Source organism: Schistosoma mansoni, chromosome W (assembly GCF_000237925.1).
Source record: "Schistosoma mansoni strain Puerto Rico chromosome W, complete genome".
Classification (NCBI taxonomy): domain Eukaryota; kingdom Metazoa; phylum Platyhelminthes; class Trematoda; order Strigeidida; family Schistosomatidae; genus Schistosoma; species Schistosoma mansoni.
The window spans coordinates 58,877,684-58,900,470 of record NC_031502.1 but is presented as its reverse complement, the minus strand read 5'-3'; the positions used below and the strand labels follow the sequence as shown (position 1 = coordinate 58,900,470).

Here is a 22,787-nt window from a genome sequence, read left to right as displayed (position 1 = left end):
ATGCAAGGACAGTATTCCTACAGTTGAACAACATATGGAACTCAAAACAACTGTCTATCAACCAATATCAAAGTCACAATCTTCAATACGAATGTCAAGACAGTTCTACTGTGGTGAGCTGAAACTTGGTGAACTACCACAACCAACATCAAAAAGGTGCAAGTATTTATAAACAATTATATACACAAGATAATCAATGTCCGTTGTTGGCCGGATACCATGATCAACAACCTTCTGTGGGAGAGAAGAAACTAACTTTCAACTGAGGAGGAAATTATGGAAAAGCGTTAGAGGTGTATAGGATACACATTGAGGAATTCACCAAACTGCATCACGAATCAATCACTAACTTGGAATCGTGAAAGGAAATTGAAAAGAGGAATGCCAAAGAACACACTACTTTAGTAATTGGAAACAGATATGGAAAGGATGAATAGCAACGGGAAAGGATTCTCGAAGACAGATTTGGATGGAGAATACTGATGTTTGGCCTATACTCCTCCATAAATAGTAACAGGTGTAAGTAAGAAGTAACTAAGTGAAAATAAAAAGTTAAAATTCTACTCAAAATGCAAACTTCCAGGTTTTCTACGGTAGTTTAGCTTCAATTGACTCATGATTTCAAGTACATATAAAACAAACATGAATCATATAAATTTTTGTATGTAAATAAAATTAAGAAACGTTAAAATTACATTCATTCATCTATCATTACAGTTCTTAATCATTTTCATTCATCATGTGAGACTGCCAAAATTCATCACTCGGATTCCATCTAAAACGCAACGTTACATTTTATACATATCTATATGTATATTTATAATGGTAACCTATTATAATAGTCATTTACTGTATAATGTTTGTATATTGTTTGTCTCAGTTAGGGTACATACCATTAATACCTAAATAAGGAATGTATGTATGCATTTGTGTGTGTGTGTATGTGTGCATGTGTGATTAACCATTAACCATTTTTTGAACAATAACACCAGGGAAACTATAAAGAAATAAGAAAACAATTAAACAAACTAAGAATATAACTAAGATTTTGATCAATATCCATTTTAAACGATATTTGACTAAGTAACGAAGTGTATTCAATGGTCCAAGGAATTTCATGAATGAAGCATCTGGTCGACTAAATATAAAATACAATGAAAAAAAATGATTATTTTAAATTTCGTAGAAATCAATACAAACGGAATAATCAGAAGGGGATTAGTGGAGATTTCAGTATTTTTCAAAGTTGAAATCATGAGTCAATTGAAGCTAGACCACTATGGAAAACCTGGAAGCACTGGACGGCCGTTTCGTCCTATTATGGGACTCCTCAGCAGTGCGCATCCACTATCCCGCTCTCGCGAGCGAGATTCGAACCCAGGACCTACCAGTCTCGAACCAGAGCCTTTAACCGATAGACCACTGAGCACAACCAGATCTAAGTTAAGGATTCACTGAAAACCTTAAAGTACTGGAGAACCCTTCCAGTTTAGTACAAGACTTTTCACCAGTGCGTATCCACGACCCCATAAGAGATTAAACACACGACCTTTAGTCTCACTCAGAGACGCCTAATTTCTAAACCACTGAGATTGAATCAAATGTTGTCTATGTATAACGTCAAATAACTCACGATATCTATTCATACTATTAATGACATTCGAAGTAGTTACGTGACTAAACCAGTTTATAATATTTTTGAAAAAATTCATATTCATAGTTCTATAATTCGATTGTAGATTTCACAAACTTGGCTGTAAATACGAACTTAAAAGAAGAACGATTTCGTGAAACAAATAGGACTACCGTCCTACCACTATTGTTTGCATGGATGCAATTAAAATTATCAACGTCTTGTCAAATATTCTGTATTTTTTTGTAGATAGAGTATAAACACTATTTTTAATAGGAAGTGACACCAGTCATTGTGTAGAGCAATTTAGTCGATAATGGTAAATGGCCTGATACATCTGTTCTTTTTGGTCGACGAATTCTATGCATAATGATTGACGGATCCATATGTGTGCTTGTTGAACTACTGATACCTTCTAGACGGTCAGCTATGAGCATTAATGATTCGATGTAGTTTGTTAAATAATAACGAGGTTTCATCATTGAAGATGATTGACCACAAGTATTTGATTCTCAGTGTTTTTGAATAACTAGTCGATCGTGACGGGATTTACAAGCGAGAGCGAAAAGTCAAAATTATTAGAAAAAAGTTTTAGATCTAAATAATGAACTATTTGATTGAGTCATACTGATTTGCTAGGCCGGTGTAAGTAATTCATGTACCTTGATTAATGGGATCGTGGATGTATACTCATGGGGAGTCCCATACTAGAACGGAATGGCAGTCTTTTTGCTTCCAGGTTTTCAATGGTGGTCTAACATTGATCGATTCATGATATCAATCTAAACTCAGCAATCTCCACAACCATATACTGATAATTGTATTTTATTATTTAAAAGATTTATAGTCAGTATTTTTGACTTAATGAGACTACTTCCAATGCCCAATTATAAACAATCGTATTTCTTTAAAGTTTTATCCACATAATTCATTTAATTCTAGAATTGATATAAATCGTATAGTTTACATTACACATTGACATTAGCTGATGATAATGATATTTTTTGTGATATCCCAATGAGTAGGAAATTGTATTTCTGACGTTTTGTCAGTTGGTGTAGGCCACCTCTTCAGAGTGGTTAGATAGCCATTGAAAACCCGGGAACAATGAACAGCTGCCTTTTCTTGGTGAAGAACTCTTAAACAGTCCATATCCATGAATAGGCCACTGAAGAAGATCAGTTTGTGATTTAAACTATAAGACTCGATATTCTTCACAAATTCATATGCGAAACTTAATCGTGTACTCAAAAATTGCCGGAGTTTTTGTGAGAAGTCGTGACTAGTGAGATTCGAGTGTGAGGAGTTATCCACCAATCGTATTGGATCCTAACTCAACGATTTAAAGAAGTAGCTTTCGTCTATAGGCCTAATAGTCCTGTGATCAGTCTTTAGTAGGTTTGCGAATACACTGCCGAATAGCCTCATAACAGTATAACGTAATTATCCAGTTCTTCTTGGTTTCCAGTGGCGATCTAAATAAGTTTAACTAGCTACATAAACCATAAAATCTAACAATCTCGATAAATTCTTATGGTAAATATATGATATTGTCTATCACTCCATAATCAGTCAGTGTAAACATCTCAATCATATAAATGGTCAATTAAGACTAGAACAGATCAGCGATATCGTCTCTGACTGAGATATTGATTGACGTAGACTTTAATCCCACACTGAATTTCAGTTGCCACAGGACTGCAAATACAATTCGCGCACTCATGTAAACTAATGTATATAAATATATATATGTGTTAGAGACAGATTTTTATATTAGATACACAACTTCATTATAGAGATGATTGAAGTTACATTATGAAAATTTAGCACATGACAGTTTAATCATGTATGAGGTTGTTTTGAATGACTGATTGATTTTAAATTTTACATAAGAAGAATTTAATGATCGATTTGACCCACTGAATAATTGAATTTTAATAGTTGAATTCATGAGTCAGTTAAAGTTAGAAAACCATGGAAAACCTGGAATCACTGGACGGTCATTTTGTCCTTGTATGGGACTCCTCAGCAGTGCGCATCCACGATCCCACTCGTGAGATTCAAACCCAGGACCTATCGGTCTCGCACGCAAACGCATAACATGTAGACCACTGAGCCGGCATCCAACGGTGGTAATGTCTATATATAACGGCACTATCGGCTAGAAAGTCAGTTATTAGATTTTATTGTCAAGATATACCTAGTGAGCAGACAATGAAAATATACTATAGAAGCTCAACCACTATCTCCATTGAAATAAAGTATCGAACGAAGTAGATAGATGATACAGAAAGCTAAATTATAGTCTCAGCAAGATGTTAAGTTATTCGCCAATTTAGACGATCGAAAAATAGGTGCTATTAGGAGAGGATTAAAGAGATCGGAAAACCCGCTACTTGGTGATCATAAGTAACATGACTAGCGATTAAAAGAAAATGAAGAAACTTTTTATCTATATTTAATGTCATAAACCTTATGGAGTCTCATACCTAGGACTATTTATCATCTTTTATTTGTCGTTTTTCTAAATTCTTGATCAATCAACTTCTAAACAGTTTCTGGAGAAATTCTATACCAGTACCAAGAAAAATATACCCATTAGGAATCAAACATAATGCTTGTTGCCTGAGAAATAATAATGTCGTTACACAATAGACAACTGAATCAAGATAAGCCACTTTTTAACGGGTGATATATTACAAGCGTCGCTGACGAGTAGCAACAAGCATGGAGCCTAGGTCCAAGATTTTCCGACCACTACCTCCAACTATTAACATCAAAGCATAGTTCACAACTCAAATTGATAGTATCCACACTAGAACTTGGTCAATAGAATTTATTTGGGAGTAAAGGACTAGACTAACATGACATAGATAAGTATTTACAACTTGATTAATAAGTGTTTGTCAATAATCAGTTGACATAATTTCACTCTGTTCATTTGTATATTGCTGTACATTAACCAGGAAAGTGAGCTAGTCCTAATTACTGAACAAAAAATCATGGATAAAGCTTGTACACACAAGCAAAAATATATTCATAAAAATGACAGCAGACAATTGAAAGCAAGAGAACAATTGTAATAAATTATTCAACATACTCTGGTTTTGGCAGTCCATTGGGTTCTTCACGACCTAAACCAGCAGGATTACTTTCAGCTTCAGCACTATTCAACATTTCCAACTGACATTCAACTTTACCCTAAAGTAATGTATTGAAAAAATTGAAAGGTGTTTGATCAAAACGGTACCAGCAATATCGAGATATCAACTCACTGAAGACAATTGGTGAACGGTTGCTCAACTTCTTGGATTGGTTGAAATTAGACATTAACACCGTTGGATGCCGACCGGCTCAGGGGTCTAGTGGTTAGGCGCGAGACTGATAGGTCCTGGGTTCGAATCTCACGAGTGCGGGATCGTGGATGCGCACTACTGAGGAGTCCCACAACAGGACGAAACGGCCTTCCGGTGCTTCCAGATTTCCCATGGTGGTCTATTTTCAATTGACTCGTGATTTCAACTATGAAAAATACTGAAATCTCCACAAAACTCCTTCTGATCATTCAAAATTGTTGACAAAAATCCTGGAATAACACTAGTTTTCGTAATCTTCTAATCTTATTTCAGTCAATAAATGTTACAGAGTGAATTATTCATTGTGAATACATCAGTTGAAAATAATTAGTTGAAATCAATTGAGGTACTTATAAAAGCCATGGTACACCAGATAGATGATACTCTCCAGTTTTGACATAGTCATATAAGCGATGCAGTGACACTGACCGGTATCGAACCAAGGGTCTTCATGCCTTATGCTGACCGCTTCAGTTTTAGACTACTAAATTAAGATTCATTTTCAATACACAGCTAAGGTCAACTCGCAATATTTAGATAATTATGTAGTGGCTTCGTATTGTTTGAACTTATATTTAATCACGAAATAGAAATCAGAAGGAAAAGTAGGATTATGAATCAACAAAAACCTCTTTGGAACTTAAGCAATTGTCCCCAATGGCACTGAATTACAGTGGTACTGTATCATAAACCAATCGAGTTAAGAAAACGATTATCAGTAGGTTTTAATTTATCAGTTTCATGGTATCGCAAATAGTTTAGAGTTATAGGTTCGGTGTGAGAGGTAATATGTGTTTATATTAAAAAGTACCAAGCCTTAATGAAGCAACATCTCATTACTACGTGATTTTGTAGAGTGTTTAAATATCAACTACGAAATAGTACGTTGGAGTTGCATCCAATCCAGCTTCAGTAATAGAAGCGTTTAAACCAAAACATACTAATCTTAATTCAATAAATAGACGAGTATCGATTTCTGAGTTTTTATTTTAATGAAATCCATATTTCGAATGTGCATTGCTGAGGAGTCCCACAATAGGACGAAACGGTCGTCCAGTACTCCCAGCTTTTTCACGGTGGTCTAGCTTCAATTAACTCATGATTTCAACTATGAAATACTAAATTCTCCACAAAACCCCTTCTGATTATGAATGTCTTCAAAACAATACTCATTATGGTCGAACTACCGCATAATTATCGTTGTTATCTGATTTTATGTAAATAACCAGAAATACTAATTGCATTGGTGAATATTTGTTATGTCGACTGAATTTCTTAGGACATGTTTCACAAACAGTTACCGACTGTTCTCATTAGCATGGCAACGAATAGGGAAAGCACTAGAAATAGTCAGGTCAAGATATGTTATTAATTGTTGATGTCACTAACTATTATTTTAAACCGTGTTAATAGGTACTAATGTCTTGATTTAATTCTGAGAAATTTTCATTATCTGTGATTGAAGATCTTAGGTAGTATAGTTTAAAATCGGTCTATGTGGTGCTCAGGCACTTATAATTTATCCTCGTTTAGTATGGTCCCTTGTACTTGTTTTAAGTTATAAATAGTCAACTAACTAGGTCATCGGTAAATTGATATGGGATTGAAACTATCATAAGAACTTAAAATTTTCTTAATACAACTCTATTAAACATGGCAACTTCGAAACAAATGAAAATTCGGGTGTTACTTAAGGAATGAATTAAAACACAAATCTTAATCACATACTTGAACGACAATTTCTTCATCTTCTTCATCAGTAACTGGCCACCAACCACGTGCAGTTCTATTTTTAAACATTGAAAATCTTGGACAATCTGGTTCTAATTGATGTAATCCACAACTTTTAGCAGTTTTTGCACATCGTGGTAAAGATGAAAGACGCATTGTTAGTGATCCTAGTAAAAGAATATAAAATTTTTTAAAACAAATTATTTAAACGGTTCAATTTTTTTGGTGTTCACAATTCTAAACCAAGGTTATATTTATCGTACCTGTTATCATTTATGATGATCCTTATTCTCTGAATCTTGATAAGTTCTCTCAGTACTTCTATCAAGATAAATTTGAAGAACTATGATGCATTCTGTCACGTATAGTGGATTATAGTACTCCATAAATCAGAATTATTTACAATGTTTTAATAGGTGATAAGAATAAGATTTCATTCATTATCATGTATAACTATCTATCAAGATGGAAACAGTCGGCAGGATACCCCAACATATAAACATATTACCCGCGATGTCAGATAGTTTGATTGTTCTACGTTTAATTAAGGTACAGATGACCGTTGAATGAACTGGTATACAGTTTACCTTCATTTATAATTCGTCATAAAACATCCTCATGAAATTGTCTTCACTAGTGACAAGATTTGATATGAATACCTCAAACTTTCTGATGAAGGCCTTGTCGAACAAAATATACTAAGTTGAATATAAGACAGCAACTCAATGATAACATTTGATTCGAATTTCACTATTTTGTAAGCAAACCGTAATCGGTGACCTGGAACTATGAGTTCTCACTTATTGACTTAAAAGCATTGTGCAAGCCAAGAAACCTGGAGATCATGGTTTTAAACACATATATAGTACATACTACTGATTATTACTGGATCATTACTACATTAGATTACCAATGTATTTTCATCATTACAAAACTGAACCGAATACTAATGAAATAACTCCATTGAAATAGCTTACCAATAAAATTATCGCTTGTAATAATATCAGCATCCCATACTTGTAATGTCAATTCACAATTAGCTTTAATTGTATGTGGTTCAATATCGAATGTCCCTTTAATTGGATAAGTTATTCTATCTTCTGCTTTAATATAATCGAATGGAAATATAAAACGCCAATTAAAATTTCCTTCACCAGATAACGATCTAAAATTAAGAAATCAAAGTTGATCAGTAATGGAAAATAACAAGTTGAATGAAATAGAAGATTTATAGTTGAGTTTTTGAAGTAATCGACTGTCAAACAATATGTAGCGAATTTATGCCTTGCTTTTTGGAAAGGCATGTGGTGGGAGTGAAACGTTGTCCGAGATTGATTCGCCCAAATCGTTCAAACATATTCTGACATAATTAGTACTGATGCTCTAAGGATTATACTTACATGGTTGATTGTAAACTTAAGATTTACGATGGTTCTATTCAATTAATAAAATCAATGAGAAACCACTGAAAAACAGGAAGCTCATGGTTCGCTAGTCACAAATAATGTTCAGATATTATCTAGGATCGAATCGAGGTCATTTTAACGTTCAAAACAAAAACAGTGGCATTATTTTATTCTGTACTATTTCAGTATGTGGATTTGTGGAGATTGTAATATTTACAAAGTTGAATTCGCCAGTCCCGCGTAAGTGATCGCGGATGCGCACTGCTGAGAAGTTCCGTACTAGGACGAAACGACCTTCCTGTGGTTCCAGATTTTCAATGGTAGTCGAACTTAGATTGACGAGTGAATTCGACTTTGAAAATCCGTACTATTTCTTTCTTTCTTCAATTGACATTTTTTTAATTTACAACCAGGCTAATGATAATTACACAACAGTATCATCATTATGAATAATAGCAATGCTAGTTTCTTCTTTAAATCGTTTTATTCATTAAAAAAAGAGGTTAGACTATAAATTATGGACGACCTTTGAAGGACGCCAAACTGACCTACAAAATGTCCACCTATCAACGAGGACTAAATAAGAGTTATAAACCAGTGCGAGGGATTACAATTGATTTACAGTTGATGGTTAGGGTTGGCAATTAGATCTAGGGTTTTTATCACGAACTGATATAAGTTAAAGTGTCAAAACACTAGTTGGTCAATTGAATGACTGAATTTCACACCAAATTCCAAGACTTGTTATCGTATATCTCAGTGGATCGTCCATAAATTATAGTCTTGCTAAAAAAGTTTAAAACTCAAGTGGAATAGTTTTACACCACTTCTCACTGGTCAATAGTCATATAACTACTGTTAGTTCATAATAATAATTTGAATTAAACAAGCTAACAATAACGTAGAAGTAAGTAGTATCATGTTGTCTAGTCTTCAGTGCTGATAATATTCTATCGAGTAAAATTATAATCTGGTAACTAATCTAAATGATATGTCAGAAGGGGTTTTGTGGAGATTTCAGTATTTTCATAGTTGAAAGCGTGAGTCAATTGAAGCTAGACCACCATGGAAAACCTGGAAGCACTGGACGGCCATTTCGTCCAATTATGGGACTCACGCTTTAAACTAAATGATATTTCTTGGTTAGATATTTAATTCAATGTTGGATATTCTGTAGTCGGTTACTGACCTATGGGGAGCATTATTTCTCACAATAATCTAAATATGCTTATATATTTAAGTCTAGAGTTCATCTATTTCACATCATATAACAATATAATTTTCAATCAAATTAAAAAGTTATACCTAATGTTTATACATAGTTGAAATCATAAGTTAATTGAAGCTAGACTCCTCAGCAGTGCGCATCCATGATCTCGCCTCGCGAGATCCGAACCCAGGGCCTACAATAGGACGAAACGGCCGTCCAGTGCTTTCAGGTTTTCCATGGTGGTCTAGCTTCAATTGACTCATGCTTTCAACTATGGAATAAATACTAAATCTCCACAAAACCCCTTCTGATAATTAATATAAGTAAGTTGACTGCAAAATATGCAAAACTGTCTCTGTTACCACTTTGCCTATCAATTTTTATATGTATGTACAAAGACCAGACACCTCATATCCGGCCTCAAGGTCAAGCAGTAGATGAGATATCATAAACAATGCAGGTCATTGGAGAAAATCGATTATACACTTAGTCATGGTCACAGACTATATATACGTTAACTAGTTAAAAGTGAATAAATGTGTAGATATCTGTGATTAGGGTACATTATTCATTCGGTTTCTCATTCTAGTCGATTATGGATCTTTTCTCTAGAGTTACAAGTTAAGCAAGAATATAGGAGGGGAATGAATGGTGTAGTTCAATCGAACGCCAAAGGTCATAACTTTACATTTTCATCAACAGAGCACTTGTCAATCGGTTCTTCCATGGTAGTATTGTGTACTCTATAAAAGTTCACTATCTTTGGTGATTTCTTCTGATATTGAAAGTAATAGCGATCAGTCAACTATACATGTCTAACATAGTTTTCAATCAAAGATTATCACAAATTTGAATTTTTGCGAGAGTTGAAATTTTATATAGGTGAGATCATGAGTCAATTGAAGCTAGACCACCAGGGAAAACCTGGAAGCACTGGACAGCCGTTTCGCCTTATCTTGGGACTCCTCAGCAGTGCGCATCCACGATCCCGTCTCGCGAGACTCGAACCCAGGACCTACCAGTCTCGCGCCAGAGCCCTTAACCGATAGACCACTGAGCTGGCCGACATCCAATGGGGCTAATGTCTAACCTCAACCAATCCACGAAATTGCACGACCAACTTCCATTGTACTGAGGTAGATACCTGTCTCTAACTGACATGGATAAGCTCCACTGGTCACGGCTTCTCACTAGAACTCCAGGAATCACCTCATGGAGTGGCCGTCCAGTGCTTCCAGGTTTTTCATGGTGGTCTAGCTTCAATTGACTCATGATCTCAACCATATAAAATTACTAAGATCTCCACAAAACCCCCCTCTGAGAGTTGAAATCTGTTGACATGTGGAGAGTGTAAAAATCCAATACCAAAAAGTGTACATAAAAATAGGCTTAGTGATACAGGCGACATAAGAATACTCATAACATAAATTTAAACAAAACACAAGATTACATGATATAACCAACTACCTATGAATATTTCACTAACCTGTAATGAACATCAGTTTTTTGATCATCAATTCCAACACCTTTTACCCACCCTTTAACATATATATCAGAACTTCTTTCAGAAGAGAATAATGAAGCATCAGTGAGTTTTACCTGAAATAAGTTAAAAACGCAATAGAATTTGTGGAAAATTCTATTCTTGATTCAATGAAGATGAAATCAACACACAAACGAGAAATGTCGTTTTTAAGTGGATCTTCATCAGGCTTACCTCTAGAAGTATTTTAGTGAACAAGAACACGGGCGGGGACAACTGAATGTATTTAAGCACAAATTACAGACTATCTCACTAAATTCTGATAACCATACAGTCAACATTTAATTTGCAAAATAACGATCAATTGTCTCAATCTTAACTGTTCCTTCTGCAAATATCAGTCCGTCTTCTCTGATTTGATTCTTCATGCATTTTCGTACCGATCGCGCTTCATTCCTGTTCGTTCCTTATTGATCTTCTGCCAAAATACATTCCATGTCTGACCATCACCCTATATTACTTATGTGGATATAAGCAGGCCACACTATAGTATTTATATGGATATATGAAGGCAATTTATTAATTTATGATACCATTGAAACGTTACATAACTAATCGTACTGATTCAGCCATTTAAGTATTAAGCGATAGATATGAGACCTTAAGGTTCTGAATCCAATCTCCGATACGGTCATCAGTAAGCACTGTTGATGAGTTCCATACTAGGATGAAATAGCTGTTCAGTGTATTTCCTGCTTTTCACTGATTGTCTAACTAAAATTAGTCCATAGTACAAACGATGATATTCAATAATCTTTGCAAATCGTACAGTAATTATGATATCACAATAAGTAGAAAGTACAAATCAATATTAACATGATAAATATACCAATAGTAATTGTATCGAAACCATTTCAATAGGCATAATAGATGAAAGGTGGTTAGCAGTGGAATTCATTCATTTAAAGTGTGGTGTGGGTTACTTATATCCACATAAGTAGTATATAATGATGATCGTGCATTGAATGTATTTTAGTAGAAGATCGATAAGGAAAGAACGGGAATGAAACGCAATTGGTATGAAAATGCATGAACAATAATAATCAGAGACGATGGACTGACATTTGCAGAAGGAACGGTCAAGATTGAGACGGTTGCAAATTAACTACTTACTATATGGTTCTCATATTTTACTGAGATATTCGGTAATTTTGTGCCTAAATACATTCAATTGTCCCCACTCGTCCTCTTGTTTACTACAAAGGTACACATTTTTATTATTTTTATAGTTAACACCACGGAATTATATTATTTGAATAATCACTGGAAATCTAGAACCATTAGACAGCTTTTTCGTCCTAACATAAGACTCCTCAGTTTTGTGTATCCATGACTTCACGAAGGATCGAACTCAGGACTTCAGCCTTGTGTAAGAACGCCTAAACCCTAGACCACCAAGCCCATAGCCAATAGTTTACATGTTTAAGTTTTAACAACTTAGGGAATCATCTTTCAGTGTTGAGTCATTATGAAAATGAACTAAACTTTTTAGTAAATCATCCTGAATATGACAGCTTAAGTATAGTTCTAACCTCTTACGCTTAAGCAAATATATGAAGTCATATCAATTATTGTCTCTTATTTAAACATTATTTTCATATGAAAGTTTAAACCTAACTCTCAACCTTATCAATCCCAAAAGATACATTGTAGTGAACAGAACACTACTGGGGACAATCGAATGAATTTAAGCACAACATTACAGAATATCTCATTAAAATGAGAACCCTATAGTGAACAGTTAATTTGCAAAATAACAATCAATTGTCTCAATTTGACTGTTTCTTCTGCAAATATCCTTCCATAGTCTCCGATTATAGTTGTTCATGCATTTTCGTACCAATTGTGTGCCGTTCCTATTCTTTCATTATCGATCTTCTACTGACATACATTCAATGCACGACCATCATTATATACTACTTATGTGTATATCAGTAACCCACACCACAATATTATTTAAAAATAATCGGTAGCGTCTGCTTGTTTTTGATTAGTTTTTGGGATCCATTCATTAGAACAACTACTGACCTATAAATAGCTTTATATATTTTCTAATTCATTATGTGAATACTTTTCAACTTGTTTGATAATTTAAGGTCTTGATAACATTCTATACATACTATACCACTATGTATATACAAACCAGATTCCAGTGGAGGAATAAATCAGGAAGAAGCGATGTAAGTGGATAGGACACACATTGAGGAATGCACCCAACTGAGTCACAAGACAAGCCCTCATATGAAACCCTGAAGGCCAAAGGAGAAGAGGAAGACCAAAGAACACATTACGCCGAGAAATGGATACAGATATGAGAAGAATGAACAAAATTTGATAGTACTAGAAAGGAAGGCCCAGGACAGAGCGGGTTGGAGAATGTTGGTCGGCGGCCTATGCTCCATTGGGAGTAACAGGCGTAAGTAAAGTAAGTAAGTAAGTAAAGTAGCTATGTATATATTGAAGTGTAAGTATTTCATTTGCTGTAATGTAAAGTGTGGACGACAGTCTTTTGTTTCAAAAAAGGGATTTTGCTGAAAAATAGTTTCAACTTAATAGGTTGTGCTTAGTATAGATCACCACTTTTATAATATATTATTACCTATAGTCAGGAATTAATGATTTCATTTATTGCTTTACATGATTTGTGGATATTGCTTAGTTTCATCATTTACAACACGAATTGACGATTTAAAAACCGGGAAGAAACAGATAGTTGTTAAGTTCTATTTCGAATCTCCTTAGTGGTCTAAACACACGACCTCACCCCAGACTTTCGTGTTTCGAGGCAAACGCTGCAAACTACGAAACTTGCCTGTCTCCACAAACATATGGCACTAATAATAAGTTCATCAGGCAACTGTGGCTACAGTGAAGAACTGCTTAGTATGAAACGTTAAAACAACCAATGTAGATATGAGTCTAAATGAAACTGAAACTCAACTAATAATATTATATATGGTAGAGTAACAAAGCATTCCTTCTTTAGCCATAAGTTCAAACATAGTCATAGCCTATGTTATCATTAAACATTAGTGTAACTATCCCTGTGTAATTTCAAACGATATGAATGGAGATTATCTTAGTTTAAATAGCTAATAAGAAACAACTTACATCAGCTGTATTCCACACAATAACACGTAATTCATATCCAGTTGGTACACGTGGTGAAATATTTATAGCCGGTGGTGGAACAGCAACTTCTCTTTCAAACATATCAATCCACATTTGTAATCGACCTTGAATTAAACCTGGATTATCAGGATGTTTTAAAGAACGTGTTTCCACATGTTCACTAACTAATTTCACATCTTTTTTTGTAATCAATGACCAATTATGTAATGCTTCTAAGGCCAATGGTTCTACTGATTTAATTGTTATACCTATAAAATTTAAGAAAATAGACTTAATAGTTAGGAAATTAACAATGGTGATAAACAGTACTTGTAAATTATTAGATTACGTAACGTTTTTTTAATGAAATGAAAAATAAATCGTTAGTCTAACTGATATGATTCGAACCTAGGACCTACCAGTCTAGCGCGCGAGCACTCAACCGATAGACCACTGAGCCGGAATCCATGATGTTAGTGTCTAACTTCAACCAATCCACAAAGTTGAGCAACCGTTCACCAATTGTCTTCAGTGAGTTGATATCTCACAACAGACGTGGTTTGAACTTCACTGGTCACTGCTTCCCACTAGAACTCCTGGATTTACCTCTCGAAGTCAGTCACTAGTGAGCATATTATTATTATTATTATTATTATCAGAAGGGGGTTTTTGTGGAGATTTAGTATTTTCATAGTGGTCTGTTGGTTAAGTGCTCTGGCGCGAGACTGGAAGGTCCTGGGTTCGAATCTCATGAGGCGAGTTTGTGGATGTGCACTGCTGAGGAGTCCCATAATAGGACGAAACGGCCGTCTAGTGCTTCCAGGTTTTTTCATGGTTGTATAGCTTCAATTGACTCATGATTTCAACTATGAAAATACTGAAATCTCCACAAAATACCCTTTCTGATAATAAATGATATGAAACAGTTGGATTCCAAAAATCGATTTTTTAATTTCCTTCTTTAAGATCCATAAATTATGATGAATATTGATAACTGACCTTCCAATTTTGATGAAACTTGACAATCTTTTATAAAACACAATTAGTATTTGGTTTGTGTATTATAATTAGTGTGAATACACAACTTGATTAGTGCTTCCATTTTCTTATTGATTAATAGTTTTAATAATCAAAAGTATTTGCAATTTAAAGTTTTTCCTAGTCACTATCACTGTAGTGTTTGCTACTTATGTCGACAGACATTAGTAGTATGCAACACCAATCGTACATGGAATGCTTGTCAAAAGAAGGTTGAGAAGATTGAACTGAAGAAAACAGTAAGGGAAATATGAAGCAACTGGAAATTAGAAGAATTATGAAGGATATAAAGAACAATTGATGGAAGCTCTGTAAATGAAGTATTTAATGTATGGTCTTCATATTTTACCAAAGAACTCTGTAATTTTGCACTAAACAATAAAATGGTTCTTTCCATTTAAGTGTTCGTTCATATCATGAGTTTTCAGTATTTAAACATTATATGAGTGGAGAGTTGTAAATTAACAGACATAGTATATAGTTATGGTCCTAATTCACAAATAAGGCTGATGAATCTTGTGGGAGGTTTCAGGTATTAACGGAAATCTACGAGGAAGTTTTACGTAAAAAAGGATCTCCGCAGACTAAACAATTAAAAATATGTATTAATGTTATTTTCTAATGATCGACGTAATATATATTGTTATAACGATCCTTTTTCCTTGTATACACGAATGAGACGTTAATTTACCTTAGATTCCCTCCCAGTGTCTATTCTACAGGATTTTAACACTACTCAGTTCAAGAACACGTGATTAGCCTGACTAGAACGTTAATATATTTCCACACCGAAACCCGACACAATCCAACGACAAATGGACAATCAATCAATAATAATAGATAAGATAGTCTGACAGGTGTCAGACTATCTGCAAGTCTGACTAACCGGATAACCAACTATTCTCGCTCACACATTATATATATTATATACTGACAGACAGAAGTTATACTACGTAAGATCCGCAACTACCCTTAACTTCCTTATGCCTTTGAATATATCTCATTCCACCAATGAAATTAGAGGGACATTAAGTGACTAATCATTATTATTCCTGAGCCTTATCATTCAAATTCCTTTCCTGAAGATATTTATCACTGACATCATTCCTGATGAATTAAAAACAGTCTAACGTACAACAAAACCTGGAAATGTATAACGGTAGACTTATCATAGCAATAATCTCTGTTATTGTTCTGTGTTCTCTGTTACCGTTTTCTTTTCTCCAGTTATAAAATGATAATGATTACTTTGTAATAACACTGGAAGTGACCCTGGATACTCAATTCATACACTAACAGAATATCCTATATATGTCTTACAAAAATTCGATAGTTCGCTACAGCTGCCTCACATTATTGCAATTTACGCGATAAATGTACTCCCTAAGCAATTTTTGAAGTATAACACTTCGTAGAATCTAAAATCATATCCCTTTTGTTCTCACATTTGTATCGACTTGATCATGCCTGTAAAATCGAGGTCCATTGTGTAATTATTTTCAGAATATATTATTTATTTACTGATGTAACAATGAAAGATGAATGTACTTAGAGATTATAAATTATAAGGTACTATTGGGTATTCACAACCAAGAAGAAGATATAGAATAATGACACCATAATTATTTCTACCGTGGCCTCGTGGTGTGGCAGTGAGCACTTTGGACTTTCAATCCGGCAACCCGAGTTCGAATCTCGGCTAGGCTTTGTGATGTGTGCAGTTATTTCTACTAATTTCAATCCTTATTGTTAGGTCAATGAAATAATATTGACCACTACTCAGATTATTCTAAGCCTCAAGGATAACACTAGTCAGCCGTTAGTATTCATGAAAAGATTTCGAATGAACACTCAAAGTGACTTGAGTTAACTTATCTAATTTTTTCATCGACATAATTGCACCAAGTAATTCATTAGTTGGTTGATAGTCTGTATTTGATAATAGGACAGGGTGGGAACCATGTTATTGCCAATAATCACTTTACTAAATGACTGTGTTGTAATAATGAGTTTGTCAGTATCTAGTTTAAAAACACATTTGTAGGACATGACCGTTTTCTCAATTATTTTATTTTGCATTTTGACCATTGAACACGGATTATTCATTTCAAAGTAGTAACGATTAAGTTTTATCTTACTTGTAAAACTTCGTGGATTGGTTGAAGTTAGAAATTAACACCATCGGATGCCGGCTCAGTGGTCTAAAAGTTAAGTGCTCTGGCGTGAGACTGGTAGGTCCTGGGTTCGAATCTCATGAGGCGGGATCGTGGATGCGCACTGCTGAGGAGTCCCATAGTAGGACGAAACGGCCGTCCAGTGCTTCCAGGTTTTCCATGGTGGTCTAGTTTCAATTGACTCATGATTTCAACTATGAAAATACTAAATCTCCACAAAACTCCTTCTGATCAATAACATAAAATTTAAATCCCAAATAATTTCCAACCTACCAGTTTCATTTCTAATTTCTGTATTAGCAAAAAATGATTCATTGCCTATGGTGATTTTATTCTCCAGTATATTATAAACAGGCTGCTCAATACCATATTTCTTACATAGATTAGCTAATATTTCCGTCGGTTGTTGACTGTCTTTCCACTGACAATAACCATGGCTGAAATTTTCAAAGAATAGTATAAAGTAAGGTATCATAAAAATCGGAAGAGTATATTCAGTAACACTGATTTTCTATTTAAATCCTACAAACAGACTAGATCTAATGTGTCAATGACTGAAACAGATTAATCGCTTCGTTTGAATTTGTTGAAAACAGTAAATTATCATAAGATAGAGGAAGTCTGTGGTTTGTGCCTGTCAGTTTTTGAATGAATGGTTCATGTGAAAGCGTTGTCTGTCTTCATTGACATCTATAATTTCAAGATCTAACCCTTATAGTTTAACACGACCACATAACATTAGTCTAACTTGATGTGTTATTCTTTAATCATTAAGTGAAGTACGTATCATTGTGTTTTTAAAGTGTTAATATCACTGAGAAACCCTAGCGGTCGAAATCTGTAAATGCTTAGCATTTTGCTTTCATAATAATATTGTATTTTCGATGAATCTTGTTCTTTGATCCTGAGTATTATAAAAATATCAAATGGGTTAGAGCATTTATACATATTAGACAGCGCATTTGATGTGAATGATGTTTGATGTTTAGAGGTATTCTGTAAGAAACCCTGAAAGTGGATTTCGTTCTATTTGACATACCAGCAAGTATGCGTGAAATCTTGTGTGGTCTGATACTTCCTTAAGGATTCAAACTCATATTTCCCAACTTCACAGTCTGATATATCATCACTCGGTTATTCGGGTAGCGATTAACCTCCTGTTGACTAATCACTAAGTGGCGACCAACGTGATGTTGCTCTAGTCTTATCAATGAATATAGATGAATAACAACAATTAAATTGTTTAATGAAGTGTAAATTGATCATAATATAATTAATCGGTTCATATTTATTCATCTAATCAAAATGTGATCGAATTGTATGACAATTTGCATGTTGTATAAGTTTACTTCTAAATTTAGAATTAGACCTTCACTGTGTACATGTTATAATGTATTTATGCTGAGAATACCATATTGTACTAGAGATAAAATATTGAATGGAGTCACTGTTGTTATTACTATTGTTATTATCAATGTCACAACACAAAGATCAGAATTTTCAATACAAATGTTAAGACAGTTCTACTGTATGGGGCGGAAACCTGGAGAACTATGAAAGCCGTCATCCAGAATATACAGGTGTTTATTAACAGTTGTCCACGCAAGATACTCAACATCCGTTGGCCAGACACTATTAACAACAAGTTACTGTGGGAGACAACAAACCAGATCCCATCCAGTGGAGGAATAAATCAGGAAGAAGCACTGGAAGTGGATAGAACACACCTTGAAGAAATCACACAACTGCGTCACAAGACAAGCTCTCATATTGAATTCTGAAGGCCAAAGGAGAAGAGGAAGACCAAAGAACACATTACGCCGAGAAATAGAGACAGACATGAGGAGAATGAACAAAAATTGGATAGAACTAGAAAGGAAGGGGTAGGACAGAGTGAGTTGGAGAACGCTGGTCGGTGGCCTCTGTTCCATTTGGAGCAACTGGCGTAAGTAAGTAATGTTTTCATTAGTGCTGTTATTATAGTTAGTAAATATGTGCAATTTTAGTAACAGCTTACTATTTCGTGTATTCAGCTTTTGATTCATAATTTTGTTTGAGAAGTATTGATGTCAGCTAGTTAGTCACCATACAAAACGATTACCTGATAAACTCTTCTCAGAACACTACCTGGCGTGGCTTTTAAAAAGAGAATGAAAACAGTTACCAGTTCAATACAGGAGCATCTAATCAACTCTGAATACGTTGCTACAAAGGAGTCTTCCTTCAAAATAATCTACGTAATCAAAGGAACTAGATAGAAGGAAGGTCAAATCAAAAATTTATGTACTGCTGAGACGTTGGCGATCCACCAATTCAAACCCAAACTGTGTGTAAAAACGGTACATTCAACCTCTCATACTTCTTTGGCTTTAATTCCCTTCTGTAGTATGCTTTAGTCATGCCTTATTTTAAATTAATACTTTGTAATCTTAAACCGTATTCACTTATTATTGTGACCTTTATGTTTTTCATTTTGCTCAAAATCTGTCAAGTGGACAATTATCTTTCATAATTCTGACCCGTAAATTATTTTCATCCTTCCATTTTTTCTCTAACCTCTCGATCATCATATAACCTCATTTGATATTTGGAGTCTCGACTCCAATTATGATGCAAACTTTTTTATCCTTCTATAGACTCATTGTTATAACGTGTGCTTGCGCGCGTGCCCTGTTATATATATGAACGTAGTGATCCCCGTCAATCAGAGAGGAGCGAATTATCGATCACAGCTATGATACAGAAAATTGTATGAGCAGTTTTGAGTACTACTCGGTTCTGCTTTCTGCCTACGACTATAAATACTAATGTTCAGCTTAAGTATATGATTTCATCGAAAAGAGAGTTTTCTTTGTTGAATTCTATTCATTTTTACTCAATAACACAATGAGTTATTTTAATTAATTATAGAAAGTTAATTAATGAATAATTTAATGGTTGAATTCATGAATCCACTAAAGCTAGAATATCGTGGAAAATCTAGAAGCGCTGGATGACTGTTTCGTCTTAGTATGGGACTCCCCAGGAGTGCGCATCCACAATCTTGCTCATGGGATTCGAACCCAAGAACTTCGGTTTCGCTGAGGAGTCGCATACCAAGACGAAATGGCCGTCCAGTGCTTCCAGATTTTCTATGATAGTCTAGCTTTAATCGAATCATGAATTCAACTATTAAATTAATACAATCTCCACAAAACCCCCTTTCTGATGATAAACTAAACTAATAATAAGTTTATATCACGACATAAATTAAAATTAATACTTACAAAAGAATGAAAACTTACGCATAATATTTAGGCATTAATCCACAGGTAGCACGATGAGCACTATGGAAACGATTTTCAATATCAATATGTGTTTCACCAATCAATGTGTCTGATCCAACTCTTTCATGATCCATCATCTTAGAATAAGTCAACAAAAAGACATTATATATAGTTGAAATCATGAGTCAATTGAAGATAGACCACCAGGAAAAACCTGGGAGCAATGGACGGCCGTTTAGTCCTATTATGGGACTCCTCAGCAGTGCGCACTCACGATCCCGCCTCTCTAGATTCGAACCCAGGACCTACCAGTCTCGCGCGCGAGCGCTTAACCGATAGACCACTGAGCAGGCATTCGACGGTGTTAATGTCATAAATTAGTCATAAATTCGGATTTTATTTAGAGATTTTATCGTTTTATCAGTAATAAACTTTTATTTTTCATTAGTATGAGTTATAGATTAAATGAACTGAGGTAGAAGTTAGGTGGATTTCATTCTAAAATGATCTCTTATTAAAGTCTATTCTTAAAAAGGAAACGTATTTAAGAGGTAACATAATAGAAATAGAGTTTAGAAGAGGCTTCAAGGGGACTGACTTCAAGAGATATTTCCTGGAGTTCTAAAGAGAAGCAGTGACCAGTGGAGTTCAACCAGGCCTGTTGTGAGATATTAATTCACTGAAGACAATGATAGATATGTCGCCCAATTTCCTGGATCGGTTGAAGTTAGACATTAACACCGTTGGATGCCAGCCGGTTCAGTGGTCTAGTGGTTTAAGAGCTCGCGCGCTAGATTGATAGATCCTGGGTTTGAATCTCACGAGGCGGTGCGCACTGCTGAGGATTCCCACAATAGGACGAAATAGCCGTCTAGTGCTTCCAGGTTTTCCATGGTGGTCTAGCTTCAATTGACTCATGATTTCAACTAAGAAATAGAGTTTCAAAAGTGGCAAACTGTAGTTAACATGTACTGATTAATTCATTAATTTCACTTGTTATTCAACCTGTATTAATATTATATGAATATTTATCTTTTAACGATAGAAAACAGCTGAATTTCAGTCGAATAAGCTGCTGGTCATTTAGGGCAAAAGTTTGAGTTGATAATGTTGTCTAGAAAGACAATGACAGCCTCAAGATTAAATCACTTAGCTCACAGAGGGCATCTTCACCACAACAGGAAACAACAAATGCTTCATAGCAATCTAAAAATCTGTACTCGTTATACAGAGTATTATTATAATTATAATCAATAGTCGTGGTTGTTGGGGGAGTTCCAAAATATCTTTCGTTCAAGTCCCTAGAGTAGCAAAAACATCAGGGAATGCTTTGTTCAATCAATGTTGAATAGAATATTCTCAGAAATGTCTAGAAAATGCAGTATCACGTGCCACAGTTTCAACTGATTATTTATCCTTAATGTTACCATATCAAGTATGGTCCTAGAAATTACCCGAAACTCAAGATCGTGTGTAACTTTATAAATAACCTAGTTCTTCTGTACCTTGAAGTAAAGCTTTTACTCAAAATTCGCACCCTCTCTCTAATGTTCCAGCTGGTATGTAGAAGTAGTTGGAGTAATCGGAGTTGGCTAGGATGACAATTTATGTGCATCGGTAGCAAGAGTCATAAACAGTAACCATAGTAGAAAAATGTACACTGTGTAAATAACAATAATGACAATAATAATAATCATCAATCAATAATTCACATCAATTCACCTGTATACTAAGTAAAGAATCCATTGGTAAATGTGCTACAAATTCATAATATTTTCCAAATACCGGATTTAATGTTTTCGGTTTATAATCATCACGATCATTAATAACACATTTACCCAATGATACAATTAAATATGGATCAGATTTACCATTTGGATCAGTTGGATGTAGTTTAATTGCCTTTATTAAGATAAATTTAGGAAAGAAAGATTTTTTTTTTGAAAAGAACATGACTTGAATAGAAATATTTAAATGTATAATGAATTAGCAAATGTGGATAGTGGCTAGCAGTGGAATCAAGGACGCGCGTTTTGTCCTATTTGGGACTCGTCAGCTCGATGTGTCTGCATCTCAGAGTTGATGTTCACTCTGGGACTCGAACCCAGTACCTTCGCTTCAAACGTCATCGCGTTATCCACTCGGCCAGTGAGTCCTGATAGCCACTTGCTTGTGCGATGGGGTGAAGTTTAAATTCACTTAGTATTGTTTGTTTGAATCTTCCCATCGATTTGTTAGGACTGGGTACTGGGTTCGAGTCCAAAAGTGAACATCAAAGTGTACATCCAGCTGACGTGTCCCAAATAGGACAAAACGCGC

The 22,787-nt window shown here is 34.8% G+C and overlaps 1 protein-coding gene and 1 non-coding gene across 2 annotated transcripts in view; one reads left to right on the top strand and one right to left on the bottom strand.

Annotated features, from left to right (window-relative positions):
• Positions 1 to 957: 957 nt before the first annotated feature.
• Smp_163750 (putative otoferlin) overlaps positions 958 to 22,787 on the bottom strand; it is a gene marked incomplete at both ends in the record, with an annotated part of 111,382 nt that continues 89,552 nt past the window's right edge. The window contains 9 exons of the mRNA XM_018790323.1: positions 958 to 997; positions 4,734 to 4,834; positions 6,718 to 6,887; positions 7,698 to 7,885; positions 10,823 to 10,935; positions 13,991 to 14,259; positions 17,476 to 17,639; positions 20,487 to 20,605; positions 22,191 to 22,370. Of these exons, the coding sequence (XP_018655678.1) occupies positions 958 to 997; positions 4,734 to 4,834; positions 6,718 to 6,887; positions 7,698 to 7,885; positions 10,823 to 10,935; positions 13,991 to 14,259; positions 17,476 to 17,639; positions 20,487 to 20,605; positions 22,191 to 22,370 (1,344 nt within the window). The remainder of the gene's footprint in view (positions 998 to 4,733; positions 4,835 to 6,717; positions 6,888 to 7,697; positions 7,886 to 10,822; positions 10,936 to 13,990; positions 14,260 to 17,475; positions 17,640 to 20,486; positions 20,606 to 22,190; positions 22,371 to 22,787) is intronic.
• Smp_tRNA_01094_Glu_TTC.1.1 lies at positions 16,665 to 16,735 on the top strand. The gene has a single exon. It is a non-coding gene (tRNA).